This window comes from Mastigoproctus giganteus, chromosome 3, assembly GCF_048544385.1.
Source record: "Mastigoproctus giganteus isolate SK-2022 chromosome 3, ASM4854438v1, whole genome shotgun sequence".
NCBI classification, from domain to species: Eukaryota; Metazoa; Arthropoda; class Arachnida; order Uropygi; family Thelyphonidae; genus Mastigoproctus; species Mastigoproctus giganteus.
In genome coordinates this window covers 75891006-75912721 of record NC_143577.1, presented here as the reverse complement: position 1 = coordinate 75912721, position 21716 = coordinate 75891006, and the positions used below count along the sequence as shown (strand labels likewise).

The 21716-nt window shown below is 36.0% G+C and overlaps 1 protein-coding gene across 1 annotated transcript in view; it reads left to right on the top strand.

The window, feature by feature from the left end:
- eIF2Bbeta (eukaryotic translation initiation factor 2B subunit beta) overlaps positions 1–21716 on the top strand; it is a 199645-nt gene that overhangs the window by 59569 nt on the left and 118360 nt on the right. Inside the window, exons 4-5 of the mRNA XM_090370568.1 lie at positions 7546–7576; positions 11147–11249. Of these exons, the coding sequence (XP_090226694.1) occupies positions 7546–7576; positions 11147–11249 (134 nt within the window). The remainder of the gene's footprint in view (positions 1–7545; positions 7577–11146; positions 11250–21716) is intronic.

Here is a 21716-nt window from a genome sequence, read left to right as displayed (position 1 = left end):
GAAAATGCTGCAGTGCCGGTATGAACAACTGCTAGAAAGAAAGAATCACAACTAACAGCACAAGACAACTAATGAATTCAGGGAAGTAATTTAATTTTTCACCTGCGGACCCCCGAACATGATCTCACGGACCCCCAGGAATCCGCAGACCACAATTTCGGACACTGGTCTAAATCATTCAAGGCTGGATCATTTGTAGTTGTTCGTACACCTGCAACACTATTTTATCTGATTAATATGCATTATCTTGTAATCGGTCTCTGTTTCTGAGAAAAACAACTTTAGTGGATATTTGGGATTTTTTCTAAAAAAATATGGGAATTAGTGACCCAGGATTAAAATTAATATTAATGAATTGCTATGGTCACTTACATGATTTGATAAAGCCATTTAATAATGAATGTATACAAATTTTGGTAGTAGAAAAATATATGCAATCAGTTGACTTTTTTTTTTGGAATCTGATCTAAGATACTGAGGTGCTGGAACAAAGTTTTTCCAAATCTTAACCTCTTGTATTTCTGAGTGTAAGCTTTAGGTTCTCTTAAAAAGACTCGGGGTTTCAGTTTAAATCTTCCCTTAACAAGTTCCCTGTTAACAATGATTTTAAAATCATGTAAACAAAAACGGAAAAGCATCATAGCTCTTTAAAATAAAAATGTATATATTTTCTTGATTTGCACTCGAAAAATGGACTACAGTAGAGTGTCAAAAATCTGAATGTGAATAATTCGAAATGTCAGTAATCCGAATGTGCCAGCATCTATTTTTTGTTATGCTGGTGCCATAAAATAATTACAGGAAGTTCCGGTGTTTTCCTATAAAATTTTACCCTAAAGGGTTATAATGGATCTACAGCCAGAGACATCAGGACTGAAAAGGATGGAGAGTATGCAGAAGTTGATGACATTGAATCAGATCCCATCCACCCCAGGTGCTTTTTTATGTTTAGCTTGAACAGTTTCTCTTCCCTTCTTTCTCAGTTATCACAAAATCCTTCAGCTCCCTGTTAGAATTTATATGCTTCTTGCATCCCCATCCCTAAAAGATTCCTATGTGTGAATGTAGATGCAAAATGCTTATTCAATTTGTTAGCAACCTGAACAGGATCATCAACAGTTAAACAATTCATATCTATTGGACCATTGTGATTATTGTACTTCCTTCTATTGTTTACGTAAGTAAAAAAAGTGTGCTGCATATCTTTGCATTCTTTGACAGGTACTTCTTGTAATGTGCTTTAGCTTTCCTAACCTCCTTTGTGACTTGATTGCAGGCTTTTTATATCTTCTGTTAATTTATGCATTTTTCTTGTCTGCCATGAGTCTCCTTAGTTTGTCTGATATCCATTTAGGTATAAGCCTCAAACTGTGTCTTTTAGTTGGTATACAAAGCCCAGTAGCTTCTATTCTTACATTTCTAAATGCTTCCCATTAAGAATTTGCAAATGTTTTAGACCCAATGTAGCTGAGTGTTCAAGTTCAAGAGTGCAGCAGTACACATACATAACAATTTTATTCATTGTTGAAATGATTAATTGTAAACTCTCTTGGCCTAGTGGTGTGTCCATGCTCAAGTTACTTGCTACCTGGGAGTCTAAAACGCTGATGAAACTGATATTCGGGTGACACTCAAGTCAAGTGGACCCAATTTCGGCGAAGTCCGGACGGTCTGTGATAGCCAAATCCTCTGCTTGCACCTTCACGATGGTGGGACTGTTAGTAATCCTGGGTATAACCTCCATGCACAGCACATGGTGGGTGACCACCCAGGTGTGAACCAACGTAAGCAGGAATCGAGGTGTGGCGCCCACACCACATGGAGGAATGCCGCCCCTCTATGTTACCAGGCAGTACTAGGTGGTAGATGACTCTCATCAACCGGTGAAATACCACCACTTTGCTTATTGGAGGCTTGAAGTGGTGGAACCCATGTTTAGTCTCTAGAGCTAAGTTCCGGTCAACCCTTCCCTATCTCTTCCATCATGCAGTATGATTGATGACTTTTGAGGTTATGATGAACGTCGTGGCGAGATCCAATATTCCTTACATTTCGAGGGTACAGCTCTAAAACAGTTTTCGCAGGCCGGCCGCTAGTTAGTACACCGGACCGAACCTATTGGTAACTCTCTAGGAGGCTTCCGGATCAGCTAGTGTATAATCTTGCTACCTCTACTCTGCCAGATAGTGACTGGAGGGAGTCCGAGTAGTGTGTATGCGGGGAGCATTGTCGAGGCCACGTTATGTCAAGGATCTGGGTATATTCTTACCACATGTACGCCATATCCAAAAATTTCATTACTTCATACAGCATGTCCCACCCACTTTTTCTTACTATTGAATACACCATGAATTGTGAAACTAATAGAACAAGCTTATCTGCGAAAAGATCTAAACCTCCCAAGGACTTCCTAATTCATTTCACAAATATACGTGGTCTCAATTCTAATCTCAACGATGTCCATTTCCACTTGCAGTCTGCCAAACCCCATGTACTTTTTCTGACAGAATCTCAGTTATCGGTTGATTCAACTACTGCTCATCTCAGATGCCCAAATTATTCGCTGTATGATTCCTTTCGCCTCAAAGGTGGTACTTGTGCATATGTCCGTTCTGATATTCCCTGTCAGAGACTTGGCAATTTGGAATCTCCTCTCTTTGATCTTCTCTGGCTTAAAATCTCTCTACCTCATTGTGTCAAATTCATCTGTTGTCTCTACCGTTCTCCCAACTCCACTAATCACTTGGAGCTCTTTGACTTCCTCTCGTTGCAACTTGACTTTCTCCAGTCCAACTTTCCTAACAGTGAGGTAATTTTCCTTGGTGATTTTAATGTTCACAACTCCAGCTGGCTTCCGTTTTCTAGTCACACCGACCCAGCAGGTCGAGATGCTGAGGCTTTTGCAATTACTAATGACCTAGCACAGATTGTTCATTTACCTACAAGAATACCGGACAATCCGAATCATACAGCCAATACGCTTGATCTTTTTCTCACAAACAACCCTTCTAAGTACACGGTCGAAGTGAGAGGTCCTTTAGGTACTTCAGATCACAACTTGGTGATTGTCTCTTCCCCAATGGAACCGTTATCTCATGGCTATACCCAACCTCGTGTTGTTTGGCATTACAAGAATGCAAAATGGGATGACCTGCGAGACTTCTTTTCTTCTTTTCCTTGGTCGGATTACTGTTTCAAAACTCCTGATGTCAACGTTTGCTCAGATTGTGTCAGTGAAATTATTCTTGCAGGAATGGAATCCTTTATCCCACACTCCACTTTAAAATCTCGTCCTTTATCTAAACCTTGGTTTTCCAATAAATGTGCTAAGGCTGTTCAAGAGAAGAATGTTGCATATCGTAATTGGCTTGTTTCTAATTCTTCAGTTTCATTTTCTGCCTATACCAAAGCTCGTAACAATTGTAAAGCAGTTATTAATCAGTCCAAACTAGAGTTTGAACAGGCTAAGAGTAGAAAACTTGCTTCTTGCCCTAATGGTAGCCGAGCATTCTGGTCTCTTGCCAAAGCTATTGGCCGCAACTTTTGCCCATCTCTGCTTCCACCTCTGTCCAAACCAGATGGTTCTGTTGTCACTTCAGCCAAGGATAAAGCTGACCTGCTAGCATCCCATTTTTCTTCCAGCTCATGTATTAATGAACTTGGTAAAACACCTCCCACCGTTCCCAACACGGTCCATTCAATGCCTCCTGTGGTCTTCCGTCAAAAGGATATCAGAAGGATTTTGATGAATCTTGATGCTAAGAAAGCTCCAGGTCCTGATGGTATTTCTCCACTTGTTCTCAAAACCTGTGCTCCTGAACTTACTCCTATTCTTTGCCGCCTTTTTTTCACTTTCTTATTCAAAGGTGTTTTTCCTTCTGCTTGGAAATTTGCTCATATCCAGCCAGTTCCTAAAAAGGGTGACAAATCCCTCCCATCCAATTATCGTCCCATTGCAGTTACTTCTACTCTTTCTAAAGTAATGAGAAATCAATTAACCGCCAACTCTTAAACTACCTAGAAACCTTCCGTCTGATCAACGATCGCCAGTATGGATTCCGTCAGTGTCGATCCACTGGTGATATTCTGGCTTATGTTACCCATTTATGGACTACTTCAATGGAAAGGTTCGGTGAAACACAAGTAATTGCTCTTGACATCTCAAAGGCTTTCGATCGTGTTTGGCATAAAAGTCTTCTAAACAAGCTTCCATCTTATGGTTTGCCAACTGTTTTTAGTAATTGGTTATCCAGTTTTCTCTCTGATCGCTCACTGAGGGTGATGGTAGATGGCTCTCTGTCTTCTAACTTCTCCACTAATGCCGGTGTCCCCCAAGGTTCAGTTCTTTCCCCCACTCTTTTCCTCTTGTATATCAATGACCTTCTTCCATTGACTGGAAATCCTATCCATAGTTTTGCCGATGATAGCACATTGCATTCAACTTTCCATTTTGAGAAACCTTGTCCTGCTCAATCAGCTTCAACTTCTCGAAAATCTGCTACCAATTCCTTAAATGCTGATCTTCAGGTAATTCTCCAGTGGGGCAAAGACAACTTAGTTGATTTCAACCCTTCTAAAACTCAGTCTTGTCTTATATCTCGGAAAAAGGATTCTTCTGCTCCTATGGTTATCTTTAGTGACACTCCAATTTCTAGGCAAAAGGATATATCTCTTTTGGGGATTACCCTGACTTCTAATCTCTCTTGGCACAAGCACATTACAAACATTGCTTCCTCTGCATCTAAAAAACTTGGTTTTCTCTTTCGCTCACGGCGTTACTTTTCTTCCAAACAGCTGCTCACTCTATAAATCGCAAATCCGCCCTGCCATGGAATATTGTTCCCACATTTGGGGTGGTGCCCCCAAAACCTCTCTCAGGCTTCTTGATTCCATTCAGAAGAGGGCAGTGAGGTTAATTAATGATTCATCTCTAACAGAGTCTCTCCACTCGCTTTCTCATAGACGTACTGTTTCTGCTGCATGCCTCTTCTACAGATATTTCCATGGGCACTGTTCTTCTGAATTGGCTTCTATAATTCCTGCTCTCTCTTTCAAAACAGTCCGAACACGTGCCGCCACCAGCCAACATCCATTTACTGTCCAACTTCAAACCCACAGAACCAACTTTTCATCTTCCTCATTTATTCATTCAACTGCTGTTTTCTGGAACAACCTTCCTTCATACGTATTTCCTGAAAATTACAATCTACAGAAGTTCAAGTGCAATGTCAACAAATATCTTCTTTCGTCTTCTCACCCTCCAACCCAAGCACGGTACTAAGTACTATAGGTTCTAATACCTCTCGTGTTTGGGGTTCACATAAAAAAAAAAAAAAAAAAGTGTAAACATAACAATAAGTGAGCAGCCAGTTCTACTTATGAAAAAAAAATTCAGGTTAAACAAGTAATGAAAGTTATATGTGAATGTAACCTCTTGCATTGGGCTTCATTTGCCCAAGCAGGAAATTAGTTAATAGTAAAGTTTTTTTTTTTTTTTTATTTCAATGCAGGTTGAAATAATTAGATAATAAATACAGAGAAACATTTTTTATCAAATATTTATGATCCTGTTTTGCATTAATTTTACTTAATGTGAAATTGTCAGGAACTTTCTGTTTCCTTACAGTAACATATGACTATATGAAAAAGGCTGAGGATAAAATTACAGCTTGTGTTCATTCTGCTGCAGTTTTAAGTATTCAAGTTATATGTGTAAACAGGCATGATGGCTTATTTGAATTATGGTATGTTAAACTATCTACAGTGCTTTTGTATTGCTAATTCTGCTATTTCTATTGTTTAATACAGTAAAATCTATTATAACAAAATTCTCAGCTACACAACTCATTTCATTGTACCCCATGTTAGAATGAAATATTCAGCAATATTCATCAGAATAAAATTTAAATGAAATTTTGGGCTAGTGAATATTGCTGAAAATTATTTAAAGGTTTGTCATTTATTTAAATAAATTCTGCTACACTTTTATAATATATGTGAATGTTATATTTTACTTAAATATTGACTTTAAATTGATAATAAATAAAATAACAAAATATATGTACTACAAAAGTAAAAATATTTTGTTCCAGGAGCAACTATGAATAAAGCATAAGTTTTGCAAAAATCTTTATTTATAAGAAATGCCACAGATTCAGAAATATGCTACAGTAGATATAACAGCAAGTTACTTTTCACATATTAATACATCAGTTTTGTTTTTAATGATTCATTTTTTTTCTCCACATTAATAAGATTCACTTATAGTGCAGTCAAAAATGTGGATAATGCAGGGATTAAAAAAAAAAAACAAAATAAAAAAACAATCATTCAAAAAGATGAAAAACCTAATAAAAGGGACAATGAATTCTTTTTGCTGCATCTTTTAAAGGGACTGCTTCTGTAGCCATATTTACAATATGGACTACACAGTGGCATTCATAATTTTCAGGTGAAGTTTTTATTTCATTGTAAAATAGTATATTTTAGGGATAGGTGGACTTTGAAATATTCATTGTACTGAATTTTTTATCAAAACTAATTCATTGAAATGGGACTTATAAAGTGAAGTTATTATTATGAGTAGTGGCTTCAAGAATGAAGCCACTACTCATAAATTTTCTTGAATCATATGATTCAAAAACTTTCTTGAATCATATGATTCAAGAAAGCAAGCTGATGAAGCATCAACAAAAAAAAACAAAAACTCCCACATCACTTGTCCATCTCCTCCGATAATTTATCTAATTCTTCCTTGAATTTATTCAAACTACCCACTTCAATAACAACAGGTGGAAGTTTGTTCCAGCAATCAAACCAGGTGCTGGTGGAAGGCAAACCTCCCCACATCTATTCTGAAATCATCCTTTCTCAATTTGAATTTGTCTCTTTGTGTGTTGCCTGAGAAAGAGCAATTTCATCAGCATTGAGCTTGCTCAATCCATTCAAACCCCCTAAATACCTCAATCAGATCACCACACAGGTAACTAGTCTCCAGACACTGCAAAGGGGGGGGGGGAGTCTTGGTAAGACCACCCTTTTGCAGCGCTCAGAAAACTTCATATCCGACTGCACAGTTACTCCCAGGTCATTTTCATTTTCCACTACCCTGAGCATAGTACCACAGTTGATAAGTTACTCTGGGGTTACTGCTACAAATATACAGTACTTTGCATTTGTCAATGACCTTCAGTTGCAATTTCACATCCATCTGCCTAGTTTTTTTTAAAAATCTCGTTGCAGTAGCTTGCCCCGATTTCAAGTTGGCCTTTGCATAGAAATATTTTTGTTAATTAAAACTGCATTTGTTGTAATAAAATTTTACTGTAATTATGCTTCTAAAGTTTTTAGCTTGCCAGAAACATAACCATAACCTCCCTTCCCATTATTTTAAGTATTTGTCATTAATGATAGTTTGGTAGCCTCTAACTCTTGTGATTGGCAAGTGATACCCGTAGTTATTATCTAAATGTTAGAGGTCAAGTTATGGAATTTTTTATTTAATTTATTACTATCTTTAATAATTTGGTATATACTATCTTTCAGTTTTAAAGATTATTCGAGATGAATACTCAAGGTAATTACATTTTCCTTATTAGGAAAACATTCTTTTCTTTTTCATTTTTAGAAAAAGCAGTGTTTTTGTTTATGTGACTTGATGTTACCATAGGTAAAAATTAAATATAAAGTGAAGTAATAGCACTTTGTAATTTTCTTAGAGAGCGAGAGCTGAAGTGTATTAAATGGCTGAAAAAAAGTACTCATGATTCAGAATTAGTATTTTTGCATAAATATACAATGATAAATGCATAATCAAACTTATTATTTGTAGCTATGGAGTTTGGGAAAAGAGGTCAGTAAATTTGTTCTCTGGGTGCCAGGACTAAAGTAAAAAATTGCAATCATATTTATTTAAAAAATAAAAGGTTGTACAAGTCTCAAAAGTTTTGGGATTGATATTTTTTAAAGTTTTTTAATCAGTTGCCTTTCATCAAGCAGACTTAGTCCCTTACTTTCATGCAAATTTTTGCATATTCACTTCACAGCATGTCAGCATGCTTTCTTGTCGATATCTTCATGCTAACTTGTTTTGCATGGGGATGAGTGTAAGGTGAATGAACATTAAATTTTGTTTAAGACTGGGCAAATGATGGCCAGTGAATCACTGGTCATAATTATTCCGGTTGTGATGGATTATACTGCTTTCTTCTGCACAGTATATGTAAAGAAAGAAACATGCAAAATGTATAGTTTTACATTTGGAGAATAGACTCCAAAATAACTTGTACAGCTGGTGGGGTTGAAGTAAAGAAATTAGAAGAGGGATATGGGAGTTATGATAAAGGTTGGACTCTTAAGTTCTCCAGTGCTGTAGACAGGAGGCAAAGAAGGCCCATTGTGTCCTATCAATGATTTTTCAAATATTTGCTTGTGAGATAGGGAAGTCAAAATCCCACTGTATAGGGCAGTTGTAAGACTATACTTGGAATACTGTGTTCACGTATGGAGGCAAAAGCTAAAAAAAGACTCTGAGCTTCTTGAATCTAAAACACGGGCTACTTGCTTGGTGAGATTGGCAAAGGTCCATGTGAGAAAGGAGCTTGGAAACCAGGCAAAATAAAATAAATATTTTATTTTGATGAATGAATGAGGGTGAAATTTTCACTGTTATAAATGATTCCCAAACTAGGGTGCCATAAATTAAAATTATGGGAGAAGAGGTTTAGACCAGATTGCAGGAAATTTTCTTTTAGCTAGTGAGTTATTAATTACTGGAATAAGTTGCCTCCATGGGTTTTTGAGACTGACAGTGTGGAGAAAATTTTAAAGGACACTTGTAAGTTGGTTGGCAGACAGCCTTTATTTTAGCCAAATTGTCCTTGTCCTTTATTGAAACAAGAAAAGACGCAATTTGTCCTTTATTTTCATTTTTCAATGCCTGTGCCTAGTAATGGCAGTGGCGGATTTCTGCACAGGCATAGGAGGTGTACGCTTTGGACTCCACATGCGCAGGGCCCACAAACCGACAAAAAATTACAATTTAATTTCAAAGCTTTAACAGGGGATGTGTTAAAAACCCCCTCAAGTGCAAAATCCACTACTGAGAAATGAATCATAAAGAGATAATCTTAACCTATTCTAGCCTCTCTGGCTCATATATGTAGTGTCACGAACACCATGCACTTAACTTCATACTTCTTGATGAAATTATATCTTTTTTTGACAAAGCATAAAAACTTGCACCTAATCTAATTTTCACAAAAATCGTGCGACTGGTAGATAATTAATAAATCATAGCTATCGAAAAAATCACTTTTTATAATATGGAGTTCAATGGCTTATATTTTCTTTTCTCAATGTATGCGATCGAAATAAATTGAAAAGCAATAAAAGAGCTTCAAAAGAATGAAATGTGTGCCAGTGATATTTTTTATATAATGAATTACCTAAAAAATTCACTGAAGAATCATCTTGATCAAGAATTTTTTGGGTATCAAATTCATCAGCATTTTCAGAAATTAGACCCTGTAGTCAAAAGCACAGTAATAAATGATTTCAAAGTATTTTATAATGCTGCATTGAAATATTTAGGGAAGAAATTTAATTAAATTTCTTTCCTAAATATTTCCTAAATAATAATGAAAAAACTCAGCAAATTAAGCTTTTAAAACTGGTTATCCTAACTATGACTCATTTGTTGAAGTAGCAGAATATTTTAAATTAATAGAAAAACTAAAGTTGGATATGAATGATTTATTTGATGAGGTTTTAGTACTGAAAACAAATTATGAAACTGTATCAACCTCTGAAAAATTTAAAACTTGTTCAAGTACTTCAAGTCAATGGAATTTAATTTTGAAAAGTGTTGATTTTAAGCTTTCAAATATTTTCAAAGTCATTTTGTATGTTTTTTCAGTGCCGGGGACTTCGGAAAATTCTGAAAGGATTTTTAGTGTAATGAACTCGAAGTGGAGGGATGGGCGAAATAGATGTTCAGTTTCACTCATAAAAAGCAAACTGGTGATCTGCTTCAATTTTAAAGATAATTGTTTAGATTTTTCTGAGAAAATTAAAAATGATGCTGAAGTTCTTAGGGCTGCTCGAAATGGTACAAAATACATTCAATGTGAATGATTTCTAGCTATTAAACCAGTACCTTTTTTTTTTCCACATAGCTAAAATTACTTTAGCTTGATGTCAATAAATGCACTAAACTTACAATAAAATATTTGGATAAATTCATGCTTTTTATATCATCCATATCATTCATTATCCTTTTATATCAATCCATATCCTTCCCCATAGAAAGCCATGGTTTATTAAATATTTTAAATTCTAAATTAAACTAAAATTTGCAAATATTTATAGTCAATATGAAAACTATAATTTTTAAACCAGAATCTAAAAAATATAAATAGAATATTTAATTATTAACTAAAAAATCATTCAATTTTCCTTTTTTTTTGGGGTGGGAAGGGTTGGAGTGAGAGTTGGAGAGTGATAGCATTAATTATTTTTGAATGTCCTTTAATCCAGTCATAGAAATCTGGCAACCCTACTTGTAGGACACCTGTGTGAGAAATGGATGAAATAGATAGTTTATTTAAATTTATTTTATTAGTTTTTAAATTATTTTTTTATTTATTTTATTAGTTTTTAAATTATTATTTTTTTATTTATTTTATTAGTTTTTAAATTATTTATTTATTTATTTATACTTTATTCTTTACTATTACACAAAAGCCTAGGACTTCTTTTACACTGTATAACTAATGCTGAACATGTTTCCCATTATCACATGACTTTAATAGAGAGCTGACAATTTCATGCTTGCAGTCCCTTATTATAATAAGGTTGTGGACTCTGCACAGAAAACCACATTTGGAATATTGTGTAGAATGACACAATGTGTTATTAGTTAATTTTTTTAGAATGTTGTGAATTTTTACTTTAAACCTAGAACCTAATTTTTGCAGGTGGCACCTGAAAAATATTTACTAGCCTTGTTAAACATTTAACATTTCTGAATGCTTCACATTCAAAAAAAAAAAAAAAAAAGTTCATTTTGTTGTTCTTGATGTTTAGCTTTTCCATATACTCAGATATTAACTTAAAGTTAATTGTTATTTTTAATAATGATTTTTAGTGCTGTTGGGAAACATTGTGAAGGAGATCCACAGGGATCTCTACAGAAAATGTTTCTTGCTGAAAGTCACAGTGACTATTGTGAAACACTCCCAATGTTGAAGGTATGTAATTATTTTATCTAGATTGTTTTCTAGTATATTTAAATTAAATCAAAGCAAAGTTTTATATTATTCATTTAATTTTTTATAAATTCACAGCTCGCTCTGTTTTACTATTTTAATGTGAAAAGAACTGAAAGATAAAGTGCAAAAATTATACAAGAAACTCACAGATACCAGCAAAGTACCAGACTTCACACATGACCACCATTTCAGACAAAAAATTTGTATTGTTGCTTCACTAGTAAGATATATCCTTAACATATCTGATGGGCATTCAGAACTTGATGTTATAGAATGCTCTTACAGAATTACTACTTAGAAATAACAAATATTTGGAACACATGAAAAAACAGTGAATGAGAAGAAATAACAAAAAAGAGATAAGAGAATTTTTTATCATAACTCAAACATCTGGTTTTTTTGATGTAGTAGTAGTAGTAGTGGCATGTGATGCAAGAAAGCAAGTGTATGAGCTTATGCAGCATCAGCCAAAAAAAAAAAAAAAAAATCACACCATTCCCTCCAAATGCCTGTCCAGTTCTTCCTTAAATTTATTCAACCTATCAACTTCCACAACGACAGATGGAAGTTTGTTCCAGCAATTAACCCGCTGGCTAAAGGCAAATTTCCGCACATCTATTCTACATCTGTCCTTTCTTAATTTGAATTTATGCCCCCTTAGGTTCGTAATCTGAACAAGTGGAAGGATCCCATCAGAATTCAGCGTGCTGAACCAATTCAAGGCCTTATACACCTCAATCAGATCACCGCGCAGGTGCCTAGTCTCCAGCCACTGCAATTTGCAGAACTTAAGCCTCTCTTGATAAGAGGATCCCTTCATTCCCCTCACCAATCTTGTTGCCCTTCTCTGTACACGCTCAAGTAAATCTACATCCTTCCTAAAATGAGGCCTCCAGACCTGTACGCAGTACTCAAGGCGTGGCCTGACCATTGCCTTATACAGAGGGATAATCACCTTCTTTTCCCTGCTAGCAAAATTCCTGTATATCATTGACAAAACCCCATGATCTGCCCAGGCAGCCTGCCTGTCTGCATTGCTCAGAAAACTTCATATCTGCCTGCACAATTACTCCTAGGTCTTTTTCATTTTCTCCCACCTTAAGTGTAGTACCACACAGTTGGTAATGGTAACCCAGTTGGTTGGTTTTGATTCTGGTAATGTAATTACCAGAATCAAAAAAAGTGTATATCTGAAGATTTTTCTGGACAACACCCAGACTGAAATAAAGAGTTGTTGACAAGACAGAAATGATGGAAGTGACACAAGAAAACATTAAAAAAAAAAAAAAAAAGTATAGTGCCTTCCTTACTGTTGCTGCATGCTTTATATAGGTCAGTCAGACAAATTTCTCAGCTGCAAAGTTAACATCCGTACTGGGGGGGGGGAACAGGAAAAAAAACTAAAAAAAAAAAAAAAAAAAAACGTTTTTACTAAATTATGCAATAACTCGATCTGTTAACTTAGTTATTGTGCCTTTCACTGAAGTTTTCATTGGCAGGGAAATTTCAGTGAAAGACACAATTTAGCCACAGCTCATGTCCTCTTTTTCTCAGAATCCTGACTGACTGTTATTCAGCAGTCAGTTTAGATTCTGACAAACAGATCTTTGGATCTCATGATTAAAGCTGAGACAAGTATTCATAATGATTACATCAAAAATTAACATCTTGTAATGGTAAGTGCGAGTTCCTAAAATGCCTTTGATCCAGTTTGGTATTATTCAAGGTTAAATTCACTGAAGACTACTACAATTTCAGAACTTCCTTCAGCATAGAACACTTCAAGTTTGATATCTTAATGTACTTTCACAATACTTTACACTGGAAGGCACCCCAGGAGTCAATATTTAGTGGCATTCTATTTGCAATTAAATTAAATACTGTAAAACAGAATAACCCAAATGCTGTTGGATTATGTTTGTATGCTGATGACCTCACAATACATGTCACCTGCAGAACATCCATACCATTGAGAGGCAGCTTCAAATTTCCATAATTAATTTTGAAATATGGACATTGCAAAATGGATACTGTCTATCAGAGCAAAAGACTGTTTAATTTATTCCTGTAAAAAATGTAAGCTACCTGAATTTGAACTCAGGTTACAGAATCTTCTGATCTCTTTTGCCTGTAATATTAATTTTCTTGGTTTAATATTAGACTCCAAAGTCAGTTTTGCTTTGCATATAACATAATTAAGAACTGTCTGCATTGAAGAAACTCAATATACTCAATGCCATCTCTCTGCCTTGACATGGGACACTGATACATTCACTCTGCTGCTTTTGTACTATATCATCACATAGCATATAAAGCTGTGCGTAGCCTCTATGTAGAGTGTTAGTTAGGAAAAGTGTACTCTCGTGGCTTAACACTATTTTTCTTTTCTCTGCAGTGCAGAGAAAAGTAGTAGAGGGGCCTTTCGAACATCTACCTAAAGCCTCTGCGTGTAGCTTGTATGGAAATCTGACTGTAGCTAAACAATTCCACAAGCGATGTGAGTAATAGGAACAGAGAATGTGGAAATTTAGTGTTATAATTTTTAGTGGCTCCAGTGTGAGTCATGATTTCATCAATTGTGTATAGCCCGTGGCATGTACTCTAGAATCAGTCTAGTAGACAAACCAAGTTCACCTGATTCTTTTCTTTGTACCTGATGTAAGAAGTATACCAATATCAAATTAGAACGTGATGCCGTACGAGAAGAATTTGAGTCACTGAAGAAATGGGTGCTTGCCCTAGAAACAAATGTAACTGGGAGCTTGGTAAGGGCTCAAGTATCTTGTGTTCTGCCAAGTGATATACCCCTAATTCGGGTCCAAGAAAAGAATAATCAAGTGCATACTGCTCTGGTTGAAGGAGATTTAGTTTTATTGGGAGACTCTTTTGTCAGGGAAATGGGTAGCACTTTTTGTAATAAAATTAGGTGGACCAAAACCAGTGTGTGTGTGTGTGTGTGTGTGTGTGTGTGTGCGTGCGTGCGTGCTTGTTGGGAACAACAATTAATGATGTTACCAACAGATTGTCAGATTTTAAGGGGGAGAGGGGAATAAAGAGAGCATTATTATTCATGTGAGGACTAACAATATTAAATGAACATGACCTAACCATTTGTTGGATAAAGCATCTCATTTGAATCTCCTAGCAGGTGCCTAGTTTCTAGACACTTCAATTTACAGAACTGAAGCTATCCTTAGTAAGAGTACCTTTTTGTTCTCCTTACTAATCTCATTGCTCCTCTCTGCACTTGTTACAGCATATCCACATCCTTCTTAAAATGAAGCTACCAGACCTGTATACAGTCTGTCCTCATATAGCACGATAGTTGTGTTCCTAGAAACCCTCGTGCAATGCAAAATCGTGCAATATAAACAACAGGCCCTATGGGAAAAGTGGGGTTAGGTGCCGACCACCCAAGATCGAACACACATTTGGAACCAAAACATTACCAAACACAATAAATAATCGGGTGATTTTAATCGTTATAAAACATATTTTTTATTATAATATAATAAATAATAAAATATATTTTTTTTATTATAATATAATAAATAATAAAAAACAAATATTTTTATTATTTATTATAATAAAGTATTTTTAGTATTTTTTAATACTAAAAAGTATTTTTTATGAATAAAATACGTATTTTATTTGTAAAAAATGTATTATATTAAATAAAATAGTCGTAATAAAATACTTACGTATTTTTTAATACGTAATTATAAATTATAATACGTAAGTCGTAATAAAATGCTTACGTATTTTATTACAACTATTACGTAATAAAATATTGCAATGCTTTTGCTTCTATTGTAAGCAAACTTGTTTTTTGTTTGATTTTCTATCCAAACAGATGACAGCCGTTCCATCTCTTCCAATTCTTGTGTCTTAATCTAATGGTTTTTAATTACACTTTGAGTTGTTCCTGCTATGAAAGTTGTTTTTATTTTCTCCGCATTCTTTGTAATTCTCGGCGTTGCCTCATTTAGGTCTGTAGCATGTGCAATATCACATGGTCTTTCATTTTGCTCAAAGCGTTTCACAATTTCATATTTTTTCTCTATCGACAGAGGCGGACTGGACATAAGCCTTACCCGGGAAATCCCGGTGGGCCGGAGGCCGGTGTGATTTTGGCCATAAACCGTAGTATGAAGCCACTATAAATTTTCCCAGGGTAAGAATTTTTGACCTAGTCCACCTCTGTTTATCGATATTGCTTCTTTTTTTTTCTCTCTCTGAATCTGCAGTGTCTTCGCCAGGATGCTTCCTTTTCACACCTTTTAAGTATTTTACTCATTTTTAAAGCACAATTACAAAACGAGGAGGCACGCTTAATACACATAAACAAAGCTGCGCGTGTATAGCAACTGAATAAACAACACCATAAAGGCCGAGATACACTATTAACACCCCACATTTTACTAAAGCACATATCTGGGGGTTACTACCATAAAACAATAAAAACAATTTCCAGTTTCGTTTCTGCTAGTGGAATCTGTTATAAACTGGTAGTAAACTCCATCTAATTGCATTTGTGATTATATCGATAGCTGGAATTGTGTTGGTTTTTACGTTATTATGGTGAAATGTGTTTCCCCTTCACTGATATAAAACACATAAATACATTTTCAGAATCTTCTTCATTCCTATCGTGTTGCATTGGGTTGGGGTGATTCCGCGTTCGACTGCCATTTCTTGTAAACACAAAGGCGAATCATGCATAAGCGAATTTGGTTCATGTTATGTAAGATAACGTTCCCCTATTTATAAATCGTGTATGATCGAATTCGTGTAATGTAAACACGTGTTATACGAGGACCGACTGTACAGTACTCAAGATGTGGCTTAACCAGTGCCTAATATCACCTCATTATCTCTGATGAAAGAATTCTATATATCATTGACAAAACCCCTTGAGCTGTCCTATTAGCCTGTCTGCACTGCCCAAAGAACTTCAGGTCTGACTGCACAATAACCATTTCCACAGAACTTTATGGTTCTCCACTTCTTTGAATGGGGAACCATACAGTTGGTATGTTATTCTAAGGTTACTGCTATCTGTATGCAGTACCTTGTATATTTAAATACAGGGGCTTGCATCTGGTGAGTAAGGGCTTGGCACTCCCAGGGTAGCTGGATACCATCATCCTTCTTTCTTTGTGATTCCTTTCTACTTCTCTCTCTCTCTCTCTTTCTCTCTCTCTCTCTCAGGGTAACTTGGGAATATATTTGGCTGGTGCAGCATAAGCCTCAGGCTTCCTTGCACCATATGGCTAATAATAATATGTCAGTGTTAAACTTCAAGTTCCACTACCCAGCACATCTGCCTAATTTGTCTACATCTCGTTGAAAAAACATACATTGGTTATTGTAATTAACCACCCTTCAAACCTTTGTATCATTTGCAAACTTAGACATTAATCCTGATATGCTTTCATCAATATTATTAATAAATATTAAAAACAGCAATGGATCCTGCACTGATCCCTGGGGGACTCCACTAATAACATTATACCAGGAAGAGCAGTGCCCATTGAGTCCTTGTCGGTAGCTCAGTGCAAATAAGCACTGTCTTCCTCGTGCTGGATGGAAAAGGCCTGGGTTTGAATTCTATAAATGAAGTGGAGAATTTTTTTATGCTTTTTTTCATGGCGTGGCCGAGTTAGCTGGCATCAGGTGAGGTTGCATGATTTTTTTATCCCAGACATTTCAGCTTTTCATCCAGAAAACAGGTGCATTAGCGCCATAATATATATGGCACTAATGCACCTGTTTGCCATTGATAACCATTCTCTGCCTTCTTCCACTCAACTATATCTTTATCCATAACAGCAGTCATCTGTGTGGAACAGTATCAAAAGCTTTTCTGAAATCTAAGTACTTAATGTTAAAATATTTTGTTTTCATACAGTTCCTTTGTTACTGCATCATAGTATCCAATCAGATTAGTCAAACAAGATTTCCCCTCAACTTATCTATGTTGTGACTATCATATAACTATTCCTGTCAAGATGCCTGCATTTCTTGCCTAGTGATTCCATTATTTTTGCTATAACAGAAGCCAAGCTTGCATGTCAGTAATTGCTCACTTCGCCTTTTGATTCCCTTTGTGAACTGAGGCAACATTTATACATCTCCAGTTGATAGAGAACTCTCCTGAATTGAAGGATGCTCTCATAATTATAACTAAAGCATTTATTTATTGTACTATGTAGTCCCAGTGAGATTTCCTGTAACCTATTACAATGCTGTACCACTGAACAATGTTGATGTACAGTTATCTCAGATTCCCTCTTAGAAGGTCAGTTCATTCTCAGTATAATGTCCATATCACAATGCAATACCATGAAAGTATCTGATGCTATAAATTCCCAACATATGGTTGTGATTATCTCCAAGGATCTATTTGACACTTGTAGGTCTCCCATAAAGATTCAAAATGAGTAAAGTCCAATCCAGGAAGTAGAAATCTAAACCATGGATTGTGGTCACTTTTCCTCAAACATGAACAGTCCCAACAGTACAGTGGTTAACAGTAGAAGGGAATACCTCAATCAGTCTCCATGTACAGTCCCTAGAACCACAGCATCACAGGTCATCCATCGAGGAAGCAACCACAATGCAATCCAATAGGTTCATTGTGGTGGTCTTACCTTCCACTGGAGTCCCAATTTCTCTGATAAAAGTCTGCCAAAAAGCATCAGTGGCCACCTCAACTGCCTACTCCAAATCATCTGTTAGTGGAAGAGGCATCTGGAGGATGTATCATGAACTTCTTTAGAAGCCATAGTGTTTGCAGGATAGACTCCCACCTATAATCAGAAGAGTACCACTCATCCTGCATCCACGCTGTCTACCATAATAATATTCCATTCTAATGAAATATTCATTGGAATGGAATACCCCAGCACATCATGCCCCTGTGATGCTGTGCCATTATGAATAGCGGGACTGCAAAATTTCAAAGTGTGTAAAAATCTTCTTTTGTACTAAGAGTTTTTCACATCCAGGAGTAAGGAGTGGAGATTAGGAGCTTCTTAAATTAATTGTCCCTTCAAGTCACAATACTCGACACATTCATAGAAAAGATGGTTCCAATCTTCCAGGAGTATCCACAAGTATGTAAAGTATGCTCAGTAATATAAATTCCCTTAATTTTGTAAAAAATGAATCATGTCCAGTGAAAAGATAAGTTGTATGGAGATTGGGATTAAACTACATTGCTCACTGTTTACCATTAGCATTTACCATTGCAAAAAATTTTTTTCATTACCGTTCCTTTCACACAGTTGCTCCAACGTTCTTGCTACCATTTTACAAGTTCTGTCCACAGACACTTCCTTTCATCTTTGTAATTTGCATCACAATTTATTTCAAGTGAAAAACAGTTGTATGGCAGCCCCTTTCTTAGATGATAACTCATAGAAACACCAAGTGTAAATCTAGGCAAGTGTTAGACACTGTCAAAGCTTGGAGGGCATCAGTAGATACAGTTTGACTGGCTGTACACAACTTCAATAGGATGAATCACTGAATTGAAAAGATTTTTCACACATTGAATTTCTCAAAAGTGGAGCCCAACCAGATATGATGCATACACCACAATTGGCAGGAAAATGTGGTCATAAAATAAGGCCAATGCTTTACCCCTGATGCTCCCGTTCTTTCCTTGTAATTCCAGCAATCATACTCACAAACTTTTGAATTTTGTTCACATTGTATGTGAACAAAATTCGAAACAGATACACTTCCTAGCATGGGTCATGCTAGGAAGTGTATCTGTCTATCAATCATCACTCCAAGATATTTTAGAGTTTTAATTGATTGAAGACTGGCTTGCCCTAGCATGACCCTTAGACTCCTAGTTGCTGATAAATGGCACTTGAGTAATAAGATTTTACTCTTTGTTTTTGAAACTTGAAGTCTGTGCAAATTGCATCAGTTCTGCAGCTCTGATAAAAACAAAATTAGAACGCTCTTCCAGTTGTGATCGATTTGGAAGGAAATTTCCCAATTACTACCCTGTTTGCTGTTATTTCAACCTTGTATAAATGTAATGGACAAATCCATTAACTTAGCAGAATCTTCCATCTGATCAATGAGTGCCAATATGGATTCCATCAGTCCATCCATAGGGGATTATATTGTTTATCAGTCATCATTAGATATATGAAATGGTTTGGAAGATGTTTATTGCTCTAAACCAGTGCTTCTCAATCTTTTTAGCACAAGTGAACCATATTCAGTAGTCAAATCTATGGTCATTTGAAACAGAATGTGAATACGTTTAGTTTATCAACCCCATTTCCTATTTATGAAAGTTTAATATGAGAAATGCTGTTTTATACTTCAATATATGAGTATAAATCAGTGCACTTCTTTCATAAATCACTTAAATACTGAAGACCTTAGGGTGTTTAATGGTAAAAAAAAATCATAATCAAAAGCGTTCACTTTTTTTCCATAATGATATAGAATAATCTGCTCTTTTTTTACTTATTTGTCCACCTATCAAAAGACCTATCAACGAACCTCTAAGACTTGAAGCTTAGAGGTTCGTTGCAGATTTTCATAAGAGGATTATGTTATTCGTGCATTCTTTAGTGTCCTGAAAGAAGGATTTTTAAAATACTTTATAGTTAGAGACTGATGTAAAACTTAATTTGTTAGTTAGCAGTTCCTTTCAAGAAATATGTGTATGTATGTTCCTTTCAAGAAATATGTGTACGTGTGTTCCTTTCAAGAAATATGTGTATGCATTTATATATGTACAAAAATTTATAATTAAATTTGTATACATTGTTTACAAGTTTTTAGACAGCTTCCAGTTTGATATAAAATTTCCTACTGTCTTTTCACCATGATAAAATCATTTGTTATTCAGGAATTCATTACAGCATCTTTACTGAAGCCTTAATCATTTTCAAACTTGGGTCATTGATAATGGCATGTAATGTAGTAGTAGTAGAGACATATGATGCAAGAAAAATGCACTATTTCACACCTCCATTTTCTCTAAAAGTTCATCCAGTTCCTTCATGAATTTATTTAAGCTACATCAGTAGTGTCCTTAACAACCTTAAGGGTTGTTAAGGACACTACTGATGCTATACTGCTGAAACAGGATCTGGAAAAGTTGAGCAGGTGGTCTGAGAGGTGGCAAATGAAGTTTAACATTGACAAATGTAAAGTACTACATATGGGAAACAGTAACCCCAGAGCAACGTATCAACTCTGTGGTACTACACTGACAGTGGTAGAGAATGAAAAGGACCTGGGGGTAATTGTGCAGGCAAATATGAAGTTCTCTGAGCAGTGCAGACGAGCTGCAAGAGTAGCTCATGGTGTCTTGTCAATGATATACGGGAATTTGGAAGCTACTAGGCTTTACATACCAACTAAGAAATATTGTTCAGGGTTTAGGCCAAAATGGATGTCAGATGAACTAATGAGGCATATGGCAGAGAAGAAAAATGCATGGGATACTTACAAATTAACACATGACACAGAAGCCTATGATAGATACAAGTTGATATGCAACCAAGTTACAAAGGAGGTTAGGCAGGCGAAGGCAGATTACGAGAAATCCTTGGCAAGGGATGCAAAGAAAAACAGCAAAGAGTTCTTTACTTATGGAAACTCTAGAAGGAAGGGGATGAATCAGATTGGTCCACTTGATATTGATGGGTCAACTGTTGATGATCCTGCTCAGGTAGCTAACAAACTAAATGAATATTTTGCATCGACATTCACACATGAGGAGTTATTCAGCGAGGGGAATACCAGAGGTGTATTCAACTCTAGCTACAGAATCTTGAAATAACTGGGAGTAAAGTGGAGGAGAAATTGTTGAAGATAAACACAAGAAAGGCACCCGGGGTGTGGATGGGATCTATCCAGTTATATTAAAGGAGGCAGCAAAGGAAGTAAGCAAACCCTTAGCCATAATTATGAGAGCTTCCTTGGACTCAGGGGAGGTACCCATAGACTGGAAATGTGCAAATGTGACCCCAATTCACAAAGGAGGATCAAAGGCAGACACAAGTAATTATAGACCTGTGAGCTTAACTTCTGTTCCAGGAAAATTAATGGAGGCACTGGTTAAAGAAACACTGCAGGATCATTTAGACAAGACTTCAATTATAGCTCGGACACAGCATGGTTTTGTTAAGGGGAAGTCTTGCCTGACCAATTTAATTGGATACTATGATGCAGTCACAAAAGAACTGGATGCAGGGAATAGCTTTGATATTATATACTTGGATCTTAGAAAGGCTTTTGATACTGTTGAACATGGAAGACTGCTACACAAAAATGGGAGCAGTGTGACATTGGAGGCAAATTGCTGCTATGGATAAAGGGGTGGTTGAGGGGGAGAAGACAGAGAGTGGTAATCGATGGACACTGCTCATCGTGGACTAATGTTATTAGTGGAGTCCCTCAGGG